We start from the raw sequence: 20325 nt of genomic DNA on the forward strand, positions 1-20325 counted from the left end.
CTTTTGCTGTGCTTATATGAAAGATGTCCACAAACTATATGGAGAGGATGATGGACGTACATGTGACCATGAAATGTCACACTAAAATCACAGATGCATAATAATCTTATTTTCCTACACTTGTCCAAAATTCATATCAACTTTTAATTTAATCTAAGTCAGGAAATGTTTCAGTTTTTAGTCTTGTGTCTGTGTAGGAAGACAGCCAAGTGAACTGAAAGGAATAAAAAAAGTCACCAAAATACATAATGAATAAGATGCAGATGCAGTTTTTAAAGCTACTGCTTGATTCTGCAGTGGCGGGTAGAGACAGAAATCTGAGTAAATAAGTTCTGATTTTCTGTGAGAGCAGACAGAATTGGTTTATTGAGGTTTTATAGCTGAACTGTAAAGACTGGTTAGGAACATAAATGAGGACATTTGTGCGTGTCATTTGACGAATTATTAGCTAGTTTCAGTTTCGCTCGGAGCTCCCCCCAGTTTCAGAACTTCTTTCAGCTGATGCGCCGTGCGCTTTTACGCGCGACAACAAAGTGTGTTGGAGAACAGAATCATGCAGGCTGTCAGTGAAGGAAGGTGTCTCATTTAGAGCTGACCCGACCCCTCAACATGATCCTGCTGCTCAGTTTGTTTTGTTCTCTGTGGGTAGAACCGGTTCTGAATCTGGAAGAAGATGAAGGTTTTACTTTTGATGGAGACCTCCAGAAATTCACCGTGAGCAACAACAACGTTTACGCCGCTACAGAAAAGAAGCTTTACCAGCTGAGCCACGACCTGAAACTGATCTGCAGTTTGAACCAAAGGGGGGTCTTGAAGGACGCGGACCCATCAGATGAGAAGATGTTTCACCGGGTCTCTGAGTCGGCTCCGTGGACCAGAACTCTCAGAGTTACCTTGTTGTTACCATTTGTTGAGAATAAGACTCTGGTCAGCTGCGGAGTGACTGACAAGGAGTGTGGTTACTGTGAAATTCTGGACCTGAAGAACATCTCTAACCTTCTGCACAGTGAAAACATCCTGGTGGGACCAAAGAGGCGCAGCAACGCTTCTGTCGGTTTTCTGGTGGATGTGAAGAAAGATTCAACTCAGACAGACACTTATATTCTGACAGCGATACAACAACACAGAGAAGAGTCAAGTATCAAGTGCAGCTCAGATACAAGGACAATCAACCTTCACTCTGTCGATAACACACAGAGTGGAGGCTTATTTTCTGTAACCGATGACCGCAGCACAACTGTAATCAGAAGTGAAGGTTATGTGGAATTTGTGGACGGATTTCAGATCAATTCAACGGTGTATCTGCTCTCCAACGTGCGCCCAAGCGATGAAAAGATCATGTCTCAAGCCAAAGTCCGTCTTATTTGGCTTAAGAGTGAAAAAAGTAAAACCGAGACTCTCAAGTCTCTGCAAGGCGCGACCCTCAGTATCTCTGATAGAGGTGGAAGCTGCAGACTCCTGGCCTCCTCCATCATCCCGGGTGGACAGCAGGTGCTTTGGAGCGGCGTCTTCATTGTGGACGGAGAAGAAAGCAACACAGAGCTGGTGGTGTTTGACATCAGCCCTGATCGCAGCAGTGCGCAGCAGAGCGGTGTGTCTTATATAGATCCAAACTTCTACACAACAGTGAAAAAACCTGTAACCACGGTAGGTTGCACAACAGTCTTTATATATATATTCATTCAAGTTAAACGTTTAAAATTGTAGGGAACTCATATTTTCCCACAGGACAAGAACAGAGCAAAATTGTGGTCTATAATATAACATCTCATTGAACCAAACACGTTTTTTGTGTCATGGTTTGGTTCTGTAATTAAAGACAGACAGGAAGACATAGAACTATTAAAGTAGCTGTGGGTTAGAAAAATATTCTTGGAGCATCACTACTCAACTTTGGCTAATTTTCTCCCTGAGGTGCCCACTAAGGATGGCTAATTTGGTATTAGTCTTGCATCCTGTTTCTTCTCTAAGTTCTTGACAGCCAGTAAAGGACAGATGTTGACTCTTGTCTTATGTCTTGCTCTGTCCTTACTCTCTTTTGTTTTTTGGCATCCTCTGGAAATGCCGTCTTGGGTTCCTTTGCTGATTCAGCCATAATGTCCTTTTAAAACAGCTGGCGTGTTGATATCCATTTGGGTGATGCCATAAAGCAAAACACTGCTATAAAATGATGGTTACGTTTATGTTTATACTTCCTTGTAGCAAAGTCCACCCACTTTGGTTCTGGTTAAACTGGTGTGCACACAGACCAGTTTGCCAGAAAGTGCAAAGGTTCTGAGACTCAAGAACAGAGAGTAGCCAAAACAATTTGTGTGAAAACACCAAAAGTGAGGTAGAAATTTACATCAATTTACGCAGAGGTTTTTCTTTATTTTGACTGTTTTGTACTTCCACACCATCACACCCCCTACACCATGCTTTACAGTGGGAATCACACATGCAAATGACATGAAATTTCCTTCACTACATCTCACCAGAAATCTCAAATTTTAACTTCTCAGAATAAAATGCAGATTCCCACTGGTCTGAGGCACATTTCCTTCATTTCTTGACCAAACAATCCTCCTCAAATTACTGACCCGTTAAGAGCCATTCAACTTTAAAAGCCTGATTTATGCAATTTCCTCTGAACAGATATTGTTTAATTATGTTTGCAAGTTGAACTCATTTATGTCAACTTAAGCCAAAGGTGATGTTATCTGGTGTTTTCTGAGTCTGAAAAGTCTAAAGAACCTATACTTTGTTTAATTTTAGTCAGGTGTGTTGAGGTGTGTCAGTGAAACATCTAAAATGTATAAAATCTGCAGGGCAGTGACCCTCAAAGACTGGAGTTTTACATTCCTGATCTAAGGTTGATTTACATACATTTTGCTACCAAAAAGGCAGTTTAAAAAAGTTTCTCTCTCTCTCTTTCTCCAGATAAATAGATTGATAGATTAAATAATTTAATATCATCCAAACTTCCTTGACACAACCATAAACCAATGTAAGAGCTAAACAATGTCCATGCTGGGGACCTTTACAATTGTTTAATAACAGGCTGTTACTCTATTGAAGCCTTTAATACATACACATCTCCAACTGTCCATAAACATCAGATCTGACCATTATACTTGTTTCTCAGTCAGAACCAAAGATCCTGAAACCAAATGCGGTGCTCTTCAAGCAGAACCACATGACATCTGTGCTGGCAGTGAGACAGAGGAGCTGGATGGTCTTCTTCATTGGAACAGGAGACGGGCAGCTCATCAAGGTGAGTAGATGAAATAACGTGCATCCACCAGTGGTCAGAGAAAAATAATCCCACTTGGGTCTTCATTAGCAGATGTGATATGACAAATTAACTTGAATCTATTATAATTAGTGAGGTAATCATTGTTCTATCTAACTTTAACTGTAGGAGCCATTATTTCTCTTTATTGTTTGGTCCAGGTTTATTGTGGTAGTGGTAGTGTTTGTTTATGTTTGGGATGGCATAGGTGACCTATATTCCCCTCGACCATTGGTGGTGGTGTTGAGGGGAAGTGCATATAGGCATGGAGGTGACAGTGCACGGGGTGCGTGGGTAATGGGAGATTGCACGGTTTTTATCGCTTCTAAACGATTTAATGTTTTTCCACAACCTTTCGCTATACCTCCATCCCTCTCATAACCTCTGGGCCATCTATCTATCCTGTTGCTGTATAACGCCATCCTGGACTTCAAGTCGTTTTTCATTCATTCAACAAGTGGGAACACACCCAAACTTACCTTTCAGTCTGGACATTGGTTTAATGAAGTGCGTTATCACCAGGATTCCCCGCATCCAGAGCGACTAAAAAGGATAGGACCAGTGTTGTAGAAAAATTACCAAGAGTCTGGAATGAGTAAAAGAATATAAGGTTTATTTACAGGAGAAGTATTGAAAAAGGATTACATGCAAGTAAGAGAGTGATTGTCCCGACTCACATGAAATCGTGAGAGACTCTGATGATTCATCAGAGAGAATTTTTTTTTTTTTTTTTTTTTCCTTTGGAGTTCCTTCAGCATGAACACACCTACTGAGATCCATTCAGAACAAAATTCTATTCTATTGAATTCTTACCATCTATCTAGCATGTGCGGAAACCAGTCTCAACTCTGTCATATCAGAGTTCTGGGAAGAAAGTGGTCAGTCTGACCTCACACACGCATACAATGAAAACTGTAACTTCAGTATTCTGTAGAATGAGAACACACAATATAAAAATGTAAAAGTGAATGGATTAACAATATTAAATTAATAAAGAAACTGAATATACATGTGATTATTATGAGTATATATGAGTGATTACCATATGCAGCTAAATTTCTTTCACACCAGATAGTCGCTATATTAACTATCTAAGCCACAAGTCAGTTAGCAGTTAAAAAACAGATTTCTGATAGGAATATGATTGTTTGCTTAACAGAGGTTCTGTAAATACTTCCATTATCCTTTCATCTTTATTCTGTTCAACACTACCACCATGATTTCCAGTGGTACTGTTCCGTTTGCTATGTTGGAATAAACATGTAAGCTCTCTTAAAACAGTGAAATATGCACAAAATGAAGCTGTTGTTATGTTATATAATGTTGAGTATAAACGTAAAAAGACCAATGAAGACAACAAATTCATCAACAGGTTTAAGATTAAGACACTTTTCACTCTTTACATAGTTGCATCACATCCTGTTTTGTATGTCCTGACTAAGTCTGGCAACAAAGTGGACATGGATGGAATTTTGATTTCAGAGGTGGAGGCAGAAGTTTTTTTTTTTTTTTTTTATAAAACTAATCTTTCAGCTCACGGTGTTTTCTAGTAGTTCTTCTAGTTTTCTATTGCTACTTTTAAGCTTAATGTTTCCTTTTTTGGTTTGACTGGTTGTAAAGCATGTAGCAAAATGTTATCACCCAATTTTGTTTCACCTTGTTGATAAACTTCACACCAACTCAGTACCACCAATTTTACAGTTATTTATTGATTTTTATCATTTACATAGCACCACCCAATGGTGGGCAGCTCAAACTGGCATCACAGGTAGGAAGAAATTGAATAAAATGTCCATTATTCAGTGTAAGTATTCAAGTATTAAATTTTATTTTAAGTAAGTGTAACACAGAACCATTTTTTTTTTTTTTTGTAAATGAAAAGTGAGCAGTAACACCACAGAAGGGTCAACATAATGAACTCAACCAAAGATCATTTGGCAGAGATAAATTCCTGGCAGAGTTTCTTTCTGTCTAAAGCATCAACTCCTTCTTGATGTATGAGACAAAATGCCACAATGTTAATGCGTTTCTGGCTCATGCAGTTGCGAAGCCAGGTCTCTAAACTCCTCAATGCGCTGCAACTCTGCTCAGCTTCAGCAGACAAACACCTAGCCGCAGACTTACCGTTGTGCAAAGTGGAGTGACAGCGGGGACAGCCAATCACACAAGAAGTAGCAGAGCCAATGGGGGAGCTTGTGGGCGGTCTAAACGAAGGGAAACAGGCTTTAGCTTGAGCGACCGTTTTCCGCTTGGTCCTAGTGCTTGACCTTTCTCTGTTTACAACAATGAAACATTGTTTTTGGACAGTAAAAAGAGCAGGCAACCAAAACGGCCATTTGAAAAGGTGCAGGGGACATGTTTGCTCAGGTCAAGTCTCTGGTCCATCTACAGTATATCACAAGGATAAGAGACACTTTTCACATTTTAGAGCACAAAACAACTCGAAAAGCTAAACCATATAACTATAACTATGATAACTCCATAATAAAAACATTAAAAGAGTCAGCAAAAAAGCCAGCATCTCAGGCTGAGTTAAAAGCCAATGATTATGTGTGTTTTCCTTTCTGGTTTGATTTAAACATTTCAACCAAATGTACCAACATGGCAGCAAAGTGTCTCAGAAGCATAACAATTTGTTTTCTTGTCAGCTTGTTGTGGACAGAAACTATCGCCCTGCCTGTCCCAGGGTGCTCTACAGAGCCAACAATGATCACCAAGTGTTTCCCAACATCCTTCTGGACCCAGTGGATTATAAATATGTGTATGTGCCATTTAGAAACCAGGTACCTAAATTACTTACTTATTATAATATGTTAGTATTCATGGACGTGTGTTTTGTTGTAATGTGTTTCTAAATGTTGTTTCTTTGCTCCAGATCAGGCGTGAACCTGTGGCAAACTGTGGCTCATACAGAGACGTGCAGAAGTGTTGGTCTGCACAGGATCCATACTGTGTCTGGTGTGGCTCTAAGAAAAGGTCAGGAAAACATCATCTGCAGCTCACAATTGTACATATTTAAACATGAGGATGACATTTTTCTCTTTCTCCAGCTGCACGTTTGAAAGTGACTGCAAAGATTCAGACTGGTTGTCCATCCCTGATGAATTACATCAGAAAATTGTTTCCCACAAAGTTGAAATGGACCCCACTGGACAGGTAGATTACAAACACACTTAATACTTAATTCATTAGTAACTACCATCAGTTATTTGTCTCTCACATTTATTCCTCTTACAGATCAAATTTGTTGTCCAGACACACTTGACTGGGAGCCCAGATGCACTGTCAAACTTTGCCTGTGTGTTCTCTTCACCCTCCAGGACTCTAGACCAGATATCCTCTCCTCCAAAGTTCCCACAATGCACAAACATTTTTCCTAATGTAACTCTTCCTGCAGGCGGTCAGTAACTTTTAAGAAATTATCTACGAATATAAATTTAAGGAATTGTCGTGTAACCAGAGTGTAACCAGCCTCTTACCTAGTAACTGCTGGGATAGGCTCCAGCCCCCCATGATAGGTATAGGAAACGGATGGAACTAAAAACTGCTGGACTGGAAGCAGTGTAGTTAAGATGTCATCTAATCTAAGATAAATCCATCTCAGGTCCTGTGAAAGTTGCTGTAATGAAATGGTAAATAACACTTTGTTTACTTTACCATCTCTACCAAACTTAATCTCTTTAAGCAGATCACCTAACTCCATGTTTGTTTTTGGAGAAGTTTAAACATAAGACAGAACTTCACATGTTTTAAATCTTAATTGTGAATGGATATCTAGTGTGTCCAGTACAGACAAGTAAACAAAACATAGTGTGTCATCTTTGTCTGATTTTAAATGTACTGTAATTGTGACTCTCGTGAAGATCAGACCTCGTTCTCAGAGTTTTAAATTAAAAATTACAAAGACCACAAAACTTTTATTTTTTCTTTCTTCTAGCCATGAAGTAATTTGACTAAATGATGGAGCTTATTTTTAATTCCCAGGTCTGGCTGTCACAGTAAAGATAAGACTTGGAACGACGACACTGACAGAAAAACTGAATATAATCAACTGCTCTGATATTCGTGGACCACCGAGTCCTGTTATGTAAGTGTGATCAGATGTTCAACAGACCATGAATCAAGATATTCACCTGCCACATGTAAAAGCTGCAAAATGATCAACATCTGACACTGTGCTGCTTAAACAGCAACACACACACGTTGCATTTTATATGATCCATACTGGTGGTGTTACACATAATAATGTACCCATCTCATTTTCTCCTCAGGTGTCAGAAGTGTATCAAGGCTGGATGTGGATGGAGCAACAATGCCTGCTCCTGGGCCAACCAAGGCGTGCAGAATGTAATAAAGATTTTAAAATTGGATTTAAATAAGCTTTAAAACCATAAATGTCATTTTTATATTCTTTATATTGCCATACCAAATGCTTTTATCATCCAATCATCACATTAATTGTAATTTATTAAAAGATGGCTGAAGATTCTCTGAAGTTCAAGTATTTATTACAAGTGAAGACAAAAATACAAACAATTAATAAATAAATAAATAAATTGCTGCAATCTGAGTTACTGAGCACATTTGCTTTATTCTTCTTTTTGTCCTCTTGCAGGACAGTTTTTGCCAAAAGATGGAGGCTGGGATGAACTTTTCTGTAAGTCTGAACGTCATTTCTCACTCATCTTATTCACAGTCAGTAAAACCTCAGGAGAGCAGATTGTATTCAAGGAAAGTTAATTGTTTGTGTGTGTTTGTGTGTGTTTGCTGTCAGAGGCCAGAAATCTCCTCCATCGAACCCAGTGCTGTGTCTTTCTACGGCAGAAACCATGCTTTGCTGTCAGGTCATAACCTCCGTAGTGTGACTGGAGTGAGGATCCAGGCGGACATGGACTGCTCTCCACGGGAGTGAGTCATTTACAGAAAGCTGCAACCATTCTTAGACTATAAATAACAAACTGAATCATAAATATTACATTGTTTTCTGCAGGTTTGCTTCAGACGCACACTTTAGATTTAGTTTGTACTGAATATGAAAAAAATGTTGGGCAACACTTTTCGCATATTCACATATTTTCACATTAATTGTGTTTGCACAAGGCGTTCATCTGAAAAACAAATCTTTTGTTAAATCTTTTTCTTATTCTTATCGTGAACGATTAACTTTAATTAAATCTGTTGAGTCTGATATGCAGCTCTTGGGTTTCTTGTATTTCTTTGCAATGCACAGATTGGGGTGATTTTGATGCAATCTCTGTTCCTGGGACGACTGGCATTTTAAATTCCACATTCCACAAATTTCCACATACAAATAGTTTCCTTGCTGTTTGAGGAAATCCACATTGTTTTTAAACCTTTTTCAAAATGGCTTCTCTCTCTTTGCTGATGTCTTTCCTTCTTAACATTGTGTTAACACACCTGCTCCAGACCAGCAAGCTGCTAAAAACACTTTCTGATAATCATATAATCAAATACATTTGATCAGCAGAACCCAGCTACAGCTTCCCCTCTTGTTTCCTATAGAAGCAGTAAAGGAGCACGTTTGACTTTATTCTTGTGAAATGAATAATGACACAGTGTGATATGTCATGTGTTGTTGTTTATCTGAGTCTGTATTTATCTAACAGACTTGGGAAGACCAGGTGATTTTATTATGTTTTTAGACTTTGTAACTAAAAGAAAGGACAGTTTCTTTTTCACAGGACTGCATGCTGATGTTGGTGAATCTTGCTCAATTTGACTGTTTCTGCGTCATCTTGTGTTTTCTGGTCAGATCTCCTGTTTGGAACAACACTGGTGTGACTCTGACGTTCCACATTCCCAGTACAGATATTAAAGGCTTGGTCAAAGTGTGTCTTCTTCTCCCAGATGGTAGCTGCCACAGTAATGCTATGATCACCTACAAGTCTTCACCAGTCTGCAGCAGCGTTACACCGAGCAGCTCATGGAGGAGGTATTTGCTTAACATTTTTTTTTTACCAAAATAACTTATTTAGGTGAAACATGTCCAGAATTAATACATTAAAGAATGCATTTAATGAATGTAGCCTCAATTCATGTGTTAAATTTAATAGAAAAGTGTTTTCTAACCAGTGGTAGGAAATTTCACTGAAACTTATTCTAGGTTACAGGGTTAGTCACAGCTACAGGCTGCGGGTGATCTGGTAAGATAAAAGAGTCACTTCTCAGAAGCAATGTCTTACACTGTGAGAGCACTTCTTCTTTTTAAATGCACCATTCTCTCTCCTGAAGCTTGTTCATATTTCAATAATAATGTTGTTCTGGTCACTGAATGACTACATAAGTGATCAGGTCACCCAGAATGGATGTTAGCACCATGTGTAAACAGAGGCACAGTTAAATCTTAGAAGCAGAGCTTTTCTATGCAGTTTTAGTATTAAAGCACATTAAGTTCAATGTTCTTCTTTGGCCATCAAGAAACTATGAAGTTAGCAACTTCTTCCTTCTGAGATCTAGGATGACTCATGAGATTTATTATGCTAGTACATGAGGGAACTAGGACGTCTACTTAGAGTCTATTTAGCTTTTTTGCATGGTTGTATTTGTTGAGTCCATCAAACACTTTGGTGCAGAGCGGAGCATCTTTAGATCCTCTGAGCATGATTTAGGTATGACGGTAAATATAAATAAGTGAAAGTAATGATATATTTAGATATCAGGTACAGAAAAGCCTTTCTTTGTGTTTTAATTTCATCTCCTGTGATTGGCTGCTGCTCCGTGTCCTGCAGTGGGAAGAGGAAGATGACACTCAGTGGGGCCCACCTGGAGTTTGTGGAGGGGGTCATACACAGCCACAACCCTCAGAAAGTTGTTATTCCCAGAAACAGCAGCTATCAGGTGGTTCTGCAGACACAACATCCCATCTGATTTTTATCCAAGATTTACTTTCCCCTTACATTACACTGTATTTTACTACATTGCTGTAGTCTCACAACATTCCACTAAATTACAACTTATATGAATATGTGAATCATCCAATGCATTCTTGTATTTTGTAATTTAAGTACGTTACATATGTGGAAGTACGAGTTGTTTCAAACCCCTATTACCAAAAAAAAAAAAAAAAAAAAGAAAGAAAAAAGAAATTGGATTGCTGTGTTAAACTAAATAAAAACAGAATGCAATCATTTTCAAATCTAATAAACACATTCTTTATTATAATAAAACAGAAGGAAACATGAAATGATAAAAGTGAGACATTTTACTAATTAATTGTAAATATTTCCTCATCTTGAGCATCAAGTCGTAAAAATGTTGGGACGGATGCAAGAAATGATGAAAAAGGTCTAAAAAGAAACAGCTGGAGAAAAATGTTGTGATTTATTTGGTTAATTGTTAGCAGGTCAGCAACTTAATTGGACATAAAAAGAGCACCTAAAAGAGGCAGAGTCTCTCATAAAAAAAAGATAAGCAGATGATTGTCAATCTGAAACAAAAGGAAAAGAAAAACAAATAGAAATTGTGGATCAGTTTTAGAAGAAGTTTCTTCAACGAATTGTAAATACTAAATTTCCATGATCTACAGTACATAATACTATAAAAGATTCTGAGAATACGGAGACATCTCTGTGCAAAGGGGACACGGCTGACGATCAGTATCAGAACACATTAAAGCTGATAGAAACTGGCAACTCCTCATCTGGAAAGACTCCATCACTGTTGAAGGTATATAAAATTTGTAGAGCAGCATATGCTCCCACCCAGACTACATCTTTCAGGCAAAGCCTTTTATATGGCACCAAGACAAGGAGACTGTATCTTTTACAACAACATGGCTTCATATTAGAAGAGTCTGGGTGCTGGACTGGCTTACCAACAGCTCAGACCTTCACCAGCCGGAAACGTTTGGTGCATCATGTAACCGAATTTACAACAAAGAAAATGTTAAACAGTAAACAGGTGGTTCGTCTTTCACAGCGTTTTTTAGATGTGTTGCTGCCATCAAATTCAAGAGGAAGCAGTTTTTCATGAAATACTAAAATGTCTCAGATTCAGTTTAATGTGTTCAATTTTCTATTGTGAATAAAATATTCATTTTTTAGATTTGCAAATCATTATATTCTGTTTATTTATATCTTGCACAGCATCTCTACTTTTTGTATGTCTGGTTTTGTTTTGTCACATTACATCTTATATCACCACATTCACATTCTACTATATTTTGGAGGCCTGTACTGTTACATTACAATTGCCAATATATTAGTTTTATTGTGATATTTAGTATTTTGTTGTGAAATCCATTCCTTAGATCACTGGTTTCCAACCTGTTTTCCTTAAAACCCCCCTTCTAGCAACTACCAAAAGCCATGGATCCCCTTCCCCACCCTGTGCAGAAACCATGCTTGGTTTGTTGCTTTCTTTAGCTAGCTCCTTGCCATAAATGATGCGTTCTGGCTCAGTCCTTTCCTGTCCTTTCATAAAAGAATAATGTAATGAACCAAATTAATAAAAAAAAATCTTAAGCTGATGCACATCATCTCCTCTCTGTGTGAACGTGGCCTTAATTTTAATCACACTGGCTCTGAACAGTCAAATCTTCGGGGACCCCTTGTGCTCTGTGGGGAGCCCCTTGAAGGGACAGGAACCCCAGGTTGGGAACCACTGACCTAGATCACCTTGTTATGATAGCCATATTTTATTCTGATATATAATAAAGCTGGTGTTTCATTTCTCTGCAGTATCTCATCTATGAAACACCTGCAGCTGAAAGCACTGTTTCCCACAGTACCGTGTCTGTGAAAGTAGCCAATCAAACACTGGCCTGCTCTAGTATTACTTACTATCCAGACCCAGTGTTTACCAGCTTCACATCCGTGAGCACAGGGGACCATGTCCGTGTCACTATACAGGTGATTTTATTTTTTTATTCCACATGCACAAGAGGCATCCTTTAATTAAATGTGTTAAAGATAATAATTTATTTGTATTGCTTTAACAGAAAGAGCCAGATAATCTGGAGATAACAGCAGCAGAGCTCTCAGTTTGGGGTGTTCATGAAGAAACACACCATCCCTGTGTCGGCATACTCAAAGCCAGTAACAACACTTTCACTTGCAAGATCAAACAGGGAGGCAACACCACGTTTCAGCAGCTGCAGGTAAGTCTTTATATCAAGTTATATTAAACTTTGCAGTTTTTTGAGCTGTCAAGATTAAATTTGATGTTTCCACTGTAGTAATTGGTTTACCTTTACAGTGTAGTACCAGATAAGTTCAGATTTCCAGAAGTGGATAATAAAGTAGATGATGAGGATGCTCTCTATAATACAGTACAATATGGACTAAACAGAAAAAAATCAAATAAAATGAAATTCCTCCGTGGGTATTTCTGCAGACTTTTTGTAACTGAATGTAGGCCTCACATGTAATAAATATTTAAACTACAGGCTTTATGTTCATAACTTATAAATGTTTAACATTGTTGCATTTGACAGTATACTGTATATTGTACATTTCAAATACAGTGTGATTATATTTATTTCAGATAAAAGTTGGAGATGAAACCATAACACTTAAGAGCTCTTCACTGCTGTTAATTTTGGTATTGCTTACAGTAGTGGTGATACATACCATCATTATTGGTAAGTGCAAACTTTAATCTTTTATAACTTTAAAAGCGCATACAAATACAGTTTGACCAAACTATAGAAGCCCTTTTCTCTTTAAGGGTCTGACTGACTAAACCAGGCACCAATGGGAGTGTCCAGTTTTGAAAGTTAGGTTTCAAATTAGGATTTATATTGAGAAAAAAAACCTCTATTTTCAATTAAGTGTCTTAACACTTCAGTCTTTAATATAGTTGTATTATAATTAGTAGGTTTTATGGAGAGGAAAAGTCCTTAAAACCCAACATGCATCTCTTACATACATCTCTCTTACATTTATCTCATGGACTCTTCTAACAGCTACTGAAGCCTACAGTTCACTCCTGCAAAATCGTAAACAACCGACATTTCAGAACTATTCCAGTCAATGTTAAAGCTTTCCATCCCAGTTAACCTGTCGTTGTGTCTTTGGGCAAGACACTTGATTCCATTGTCAGCATTGTTGGTAAATGAATGCTTATGCCTGTTGGGTGAAGGTTGAAGAGGCTGTTGTTGTGGATTGGCTGCCTCGTTTCTGTCAGTCTGCCTCAGGGCAGCTGTTGCTACACATGTAGCTTATCATCACCAGGTGTGCATGTGGAATTGATGAATAATTCACTCTAAAGCACTTCAGGTGCCTTTAAAAGTGCTATAGAAATCTAATCCATTAATGATTCACACCTGCTGCATAATATAGTGATAAAGCAATTAAGTGTATTCAGTCAGAGGCTTCTTCAGCTTTGCTACAACAAAGGAACAAAGGTCTAGGAGGGCACTCCTGTCCCATTGTACACAATGACTTTTTAATGATTGGCTAATGAGAAATGACTGTATCATTAATGATTCTGTACACCCATCCTTCCATCCATCCATCCAAAACATGCCGGTTTGGGATGAATGAGTGTTAAAAAAAATTCTTCCACCAAACACCAAGCACCACTAAGCTAAACCTTCAGACACAAGAAAGAACCAGAGTGTTACATAAACTGAATTGTTTTACACATCACAAGGCATTATAAAGGGAGGTTCACAAAGTCCTTCCCTCGAACATCACACACTTCAAAATTACACAAGTCTCAGGTTACAGCATTTTCCACTAAGATAAGACATGAAAAAACAGAAGGCATGGGTAGGTTAGTGTCTGGTCTTGTTGTGGTACAATCACATCCTTTAATCTCATCCATGGCCTTGCCTTTTGTTTTTTCAGACTCAAGCATAAAACCAGCACACATGCACAAAGAATGCTGCTGAGTACATTTTCTAAATCTTAATACTAAAAACATAATGATTTGTAGAAAGTATAATGAATCACATATTATAATAGGAAAATATAATTATAATATGCATGATTTTTCTTACAATGAGTAAATGGATAAAAGCCTATGCCTCTTGAATAAAAACCTTTTTGGTATTGGTTTCAGTGCCATTTCTCTACACTTCAGGAAAATGCAGGAGAAAACTTTGGATGATGAAATCAAAGCTACTTAAATTATGTTGTATCTTTTGAAACAAAGCGCACATAAGAGGTTAAAAATAAGAGGTTAAAAAATGCCACAACCATGAGTGAATTGCAAGCTCAGACCTTAAGAAATCCCTCTGCTTGGTTTGTTTTATATATGTCTAGTATATGTATGGTAAAAAAGAAACTATAAATATAAATGCAGCAGGGCCAGCGATAGAAATCTTTGTCCTCAGCTTTAAGTGGTTAACTTACCACTGTAAATACAAAATACTAAATACTGTTGCTTTTCAAAGACAAAACAGGGTTTGCACCAGCTGCAAAGAAATAGTAAATCTGACCCTAAGTGTGCAAAATTCAACATGGTCTCACATTTGCTTTTCAGTGACGGTGATCGTCTGGATTCTACGTCTACGAAGCCAGAAACATGAGCAGGTTTATGGAAGACCTGGACGAGGTCAGTAACACACTCTTACAATTAAGCAACACAACAGCATGATAAAACTGAGCACCACTCCTTAGTATCAGCTTTTTTTTTTATTAGAGTAAATGCCACTAACTTGATAGCCAAAATGAAAGATGTTTAGATGATGTAGATGATTATGGTTCCAGTGCAGCATATTTTATGCCATAAAGAGAAATAAAGCAGAGTACTTTTCAGAGAAAGACGTAAAACTGTACTCTCAAGCTGCTACTTCTGTTCCCTCATTGACTAAGTTTCATTCATACTGCTGGATAACAGCTTTCCTTCAACTGATCTCCAGGCTTCTTCTAAGATCTCATCACCACGCTTACTGCAACAAATATTTCTTGGCATATGTTAAGGGGTGACTAATTGTGTCCTATGAAGAACTTTTCAGGCTTATCGTCTGGAGAAAGTTTCCACTGACACATAAGGGGAGCTGCACTGTTTGCCCTGTTTAAAATCAAACAAAAAGGTCTTCAGTCTGACTCAGCAGAATAAAAACCTTGTCTCTAAACATATCATTGAAGCCATTCATCTAGGATTCCAACAGTATGATGTGGAAGAAGTTTTACTTATTATGCTATATATATATATATTATATTATAATCACACCTGTAGTCACTTTATTATATACATTTATTCATTCATTTTTTAATCGTATTCACATCGATTGTTCCTATGTTACATTTTATGTTATACTTTTCCATTTGTTCATTTCTTCATCTGCGTTTGTTAAGTTAACTGAGGACAGGGTGACCTCATCTTCCTCAGACCTCTGTTAGTGGGTAGTTGTTATGACTCCAGTCTGTAGATTTATAACTCCAGCGTCCAGAGAGAAAAGGCTCCATTTTGTCTGGTCTTATCTGTTCAGGATGATCTTCAATGGTAAAGAGAAAGGTATAAAACTTTTACCTGACTTTGGTCCAGCAGAGTCTCTCCTGACTTCACTCGAGTCAGGACGACTAGACTCTTGGTAATTCATTTTTCTACAAAAATGAGCTTTCACTCTGTGTTTAGTTTAGTTATTAAACGGGTTGTAGACAGATAAAGTTAAATGGAGCTCTTAGAAAGCTTCCATGCAAAAAAATAAAGTTGTAAATGCTCTTCTGGCTGTTGCTATGGTAGCCAGAGCCACAGGAAACATCACAGAAATAAGAGGAAGGAAGAATGCCCCATTTTAAGAACAAATAACATGCAAGGGTCGCAAAGGTGAAAACAAAGGTGTCAAATTTTGCAGAACTTTAACTTCAACATGAGAAGAGAGTGGGGTTTCTCTAAAAGTAAATTAAAAATAAAAGCTGTTGCAAATTCAAATATTCTCTACAGAAAACATATCTACAGTAAAAAGTAACATTGCAGTAATATTATTCTTGCTGTTTATTTTGCATGCAGTCTGACAACTTTAAAACAGCATTAACCCACATCACCGCACACTAACGTCTTCCTCTTTCATTTGGTTTATTTTTTCCATCTGTGTCTTCATACCTTTCATCTAACATTTATGATGGCTCATAAGAGTTTATAAGGAGCTTGTTGTAAATGTTTTTTTTTTCTCTGAAGGTGCAAAAGATTATACATCTACATCACAGTGACCCTGAAAGTCTGGATCCTTTTTTAAGAAACTAGACCAGTTGTTATGGAGTAAAGCTAATTTTACTGTGTCTATATTTACTCTGCACAAATAACCCATGACAGTTTTATTAAAGGAAGCATCACTATGGTTACAAACATTTTCTGTAAATACTATCAGAGGAGAGTTATTGACATAATCATCAGTATCTTTACTTGGTTCTGTTACTATGTACGACACACACTTTATAATGATTTTAATTTATACATGTTAAAATGATAAAATAATCATTATTACTAAATTTGTTTATTGTGTAAATCTTGCTGTTTCCTACAATTAGAAACCACAATAAATGTTCAAAAAAGACATTAAATAAACCTGTTTAAAGTTTTTAACACAAATTTTTCCAGGATGTTTCTTGTATAACCAGCTGAATATCATATTTGTCATTTGTGCAGGAGACCGCCGGCCAGCACTTGTTCCTCATGGTGAGCGCATATCGCCAAAAGGGCCGGTGGACAGTGTGACGGAGAAAGCTCTGTACATGCTCAACGAGGACTTGCATGCTGGGGCAGGCTTAAGACTTTAGCTCCCTGGATACACACAAAACACACACTTAAGCCCAAACTATTTCTTAGCTAACAAGCTGCAATCTATCTTCAAATGACTTAAACCTAACGGTCTAGATGAACCGTGGTTAGATATAGAGCGAGCATTGTGTGAGGATCTGGTTATCTCTGAAGTGCCACTCATCAGCTCAACCATCAAAACACATTAGTGTTTTAAAAGCATCAACGTCAGTTCTTCTTTAATGGCTTGGTGGGAATTTCTTAAGATAACCAAGTCTTCAATTATTCCATGTAAGCTCACACCCATCTGGAACAACCCTGACATCCTGCAAAACAAGAAGCTGATTATACTTCCTGCTTTGCTGGCGTGCGGACGCTTCCTGCTTTGCTCTCCTTTCTGCTTGCATTTTCTTCTTTTTTTTTCTTCTTTTTTCTTATCTTTACTGGCAAATTTAGGAACAAGGACTCCTGGTCACTTATAAATCACTGGAACGAATATATTTTTTGATTGCCATTGGAGAACTAGTGGAATAATGTCTCCTAACCCTGCAGTATCAGTGAGCTGCACTGAGTGTGAGCAAGTTTCTTTGAGGATAACACAGCTGGAGAAGAGGATTGAAACACTGCAAGACATTCGTGTGAATGAAGAATTTATTGACTCTGTTGTAGCTTCTGTACAAGCTACTGAGTTGCCAAATGGATTGAGTCAAATCTTCATACGTGAAGGCATGTCGAATGTGGAGCCTCCCGCTACAGACCTGGCTGATACACTTCCTTGGATGTGTTCAAATGACACTGGAATAGCTGGGGAAGATCTCAAACCGGATGGTCAGACTGATATGTCCTATTGGAACAGTGTTGGTGCCAGACCAAAGTCATCAACCCCGGCCAGAACCTGGTCTGATGTTGTTCGTTGCAGAGGTAAATCCAGCAGGAAATTTAAAGCTCCAGAACTCACTCCACCACCTGAAGTCTCACTGTGTAATAAATATGATGTGTTGACTCATATTAAAATAAATGATGATGAATGTAATGCAAGGATCTATAAAAATTCAAGAAATAGCCCTAAAACTCAGCCCAGGGCTAACCAGAGCAGGAGGAGAGGCCAAAATTCCACAAACGGGAGGACTAGAGAAGCTAGTTTTTACCTCAGTAGAAAGTGATCTCCTACTGATAGTTAACAGGTCACTGGCATCAGGCATTTTCCCATGTCACTAAAGATAGCTGCTATTAGGCCACTCCTAAAGAAAAGGACTCTAGACGCCTCTATAATGAACAACTATAGACCTGTCTCTAACCTCTCTTATTTCCAAGATTATTGAGAAAGTTGTATTTCACCAGCTTAATGACTAAACAAGTGGAAATCTTGTTTAATTTCAGTCCGGCTTCCGACCTCATCACAGCACTGAAACAGCTCTGGTCAAAGTGTTAAATGACATTAGGTTGAATACTGATTCTGGTCAAGTATCAGTCCTGGTTCTGTTGGATCTCAGTGCTGCGTTTGACACTGTAGATCACAGAATCCTGTTGCACAGGCTGGAAAACTGGGTTGGACTTTCTGGAGCGGTTCTTAACTGGTTCAGGTCCTATTTAGAAGGCCAGAGTTATTTTGTTACGATCAGCAGCTATGAATCTGAGCGAGTGGCCATGACTTGTGGAGTCCCCCAGGGGTCAGTCCTTGGACCTCTTCTGTTCAACTTGTATATGCTCCCTTTGGGTCAAATATTACAGAACTATAGCATTAATTATCAAAGTTATGCAGATGATATACAACTTTATGTGTCTCTGTCACCAGATGACTGCAGTCCAATAGACTTAATGTGTCAGTGTCTGGAGCAAATAAACACCTGGATGAAGGAGAATTTTCTAAAATTAAATGAAGACAAAACTGAGATTATTCTGTTTGGTAGCAAAGAGAAGAGGGTCAGCATTGGCAAACACCTGGAGACTCGGGCTCTTAAAATCACCAACCAAGTTCGTAACCTGGGAGTGTTGATAGACTCAGACCTGACTTTTAGCAGCCACATCAAAGCTGTCACTAAGACGGCTTTTTACCAGCTCAGAAACATCAACAGAACTAAAAGTTTAGTCTCCCAGAAAGACCAAGGGAAACTCATCCATGCATTCATCTCCAGTAGGCTGGATTACTGTAATGGTCTTTTAACAAGACTTCCTAAAAAGAGCATTAAACATCTGCAGCTCATCCAAAACGCTGCTGCTAGAGTTTTAACCAGGACTAAAAGATCTGAACACATCCCACCAGTTATAAAATCTTTACACTGGCTTCCAGTCAGTCACAGAATAGATTTTAAAACCCTTCTGATCATTTACAAATCCCAAAATGGTTTAGGCCCAGAATACATCTGTGATATGTTCAGAGAATATAAACCTAGCAGAGCTCTTAGATCCAAAGACTCTGGTCAACGAGTCCAGACCAGAGTCCAGACTAAACATGGGGAAGCAGCATTTAGCTGTTATGCTGCAAACAAGTGGAACAAACTGCCAGTGGAGATTAAACTTTTACCGAATGTAGACATTTTTAAATCCAGGTTAAAAACATTTCTTTTCTCATGCGCCTATGCATGAAATCTGCACGGAAACTTTTTAACTTATCTTGCTTTTAATCATTTTAATGTAATTTATTATTTTGTTGTGATTATGTGTTGATGCCTTTTACTATTTTCTTTTTTTGTTTTCTTTTTTTTTTTTAAACTTGTCCTGTCCAGCATCATAGCAAGCAAAATGATAATCTGGTTGCTGTATCGTGCTGAACAAAGGGGAGGCCTATGGGTAAGGCTCCTCTTGATAATGTGATTAATTTATTTATTTATTTACTTTGAATCACGGAATCTATGTAATCTTGCTGGACCTGACCGGAGGGGACAGAAAAAGATAGAAAATAGCAAAAAGAGCAAAAGGGAAAGAAGAAGGGAGACAAGAAGACCACAGACAGAAGGCAACAACCCTTGAATCCACACCATCACCAGACAATAAACAACAAACTGTTACACCTGTACACACCAGAAAAAAAAACCTACAACTTTTACAAAAGCAGAAACATACACACAGAAAAAAACTAGTCATTAAGAGTTTTTAAATAATAACCAAATCAAAAAGACATAACAGCGACCAGATACTAACTCACAGAAAAAAAATAAAAAAATAATCGCTTAGTATTAAAACCCACTGGACGACTCAGTGACCGTGTCAGCATGCAGAGCATGAGAAACAAGCAGAGGTGGGTAGAGTAGCCAAAAACTTTACTCAAGTAAGAGTACAGTTACTTCAAAATATTTTTACTCAAGTAAAAGTAAAAAGTAGACCTAAAAAAATTACTCAAGTAAGAGTAAAAAAGTACTTATTGAAAAAACTACTCAAGTACTGAG

At 38.0% G+C, this 20325-nt stretch overlaps 1 protein-coding gene across 1 annotated transcript; it reads left to right on the forward strand.

Annotated features, from left to right (window-relative positions):
* Window positions 1–502: 502 nt before the first annotated feature.
* Window positions 503–17315, forward strand: LOC121634517 (plexin-C1-like). The gene is made up of 17 exons (XM_041977192.1): window positions 503–1647; window positions 3125–3253; window positions 5920–6054; window positions 6147–6247; window positions 6322–6427; window positions 6509–6671; window positions 7256–7358; window positions 7543–7618; window positions 7887–7928; window positions 8046–8179; window positions 9045–9224; window positions 10021–10129; window positions 11971–12141; window positions 12231–12389; window positions 12776–12872; window positions 14720–14791; window positions 16829–17315. The coding sequence occupies exons 1-17, from the start codon at window positions 610–612 to the stop codon at window positions 16957–16959; spliced, it is 2946 nt and encodes a 981-aa protein (XP_041833126.1). The 5' UTR covers window positions 503–609; the 3' UTR covers window positions 16960–17315.
* The last annotated feature ends 3010 nt before the right edge of the window (window positions 17316–20325 follow it).

This window comes from Melanotaenia boesemani, chromosome 23, assembly GCF_017639745.1.
Source record: "Melanotaenia boesemani isolate fMelBoe1 chromosome 23, fMelBoe1.pri, whole genome shotgun sequence".
Taxonomy (NCBI): domain Eukaryota; kingdom Metazoa; phylum Chordata; class Actinopteri; order Atheriniformes; family Melanotaeniidae; genus Melanotaenia; species Melanotaenia boesemani.

Excerpts from the sequence above, each read along its gene's own strand:
- LOC121634517 (XM_041977192.1), top strand. The coding sequence starts at position 610 with ATGATCCTGCTGCTCAGTTTGTTTTGTTCTCTGTGGGTAGAACCGGTT. Across the intron at positions 7,359-7,542 it reads GGACCACCGAGTCCTGTTAT|GTGTCAGAAGTGTATCAAGG; the intron begins GTAAGTGTGATC and ends TTTTCTCCTCAG. Across the intron at positions 10,130-11,970 it reads CCAGAAACAGCAGCTATCAG|TATCTCATCTATGAAACACC; the intron begins GTGGTTCTGCAG and ends ATTTCTCTGCAG.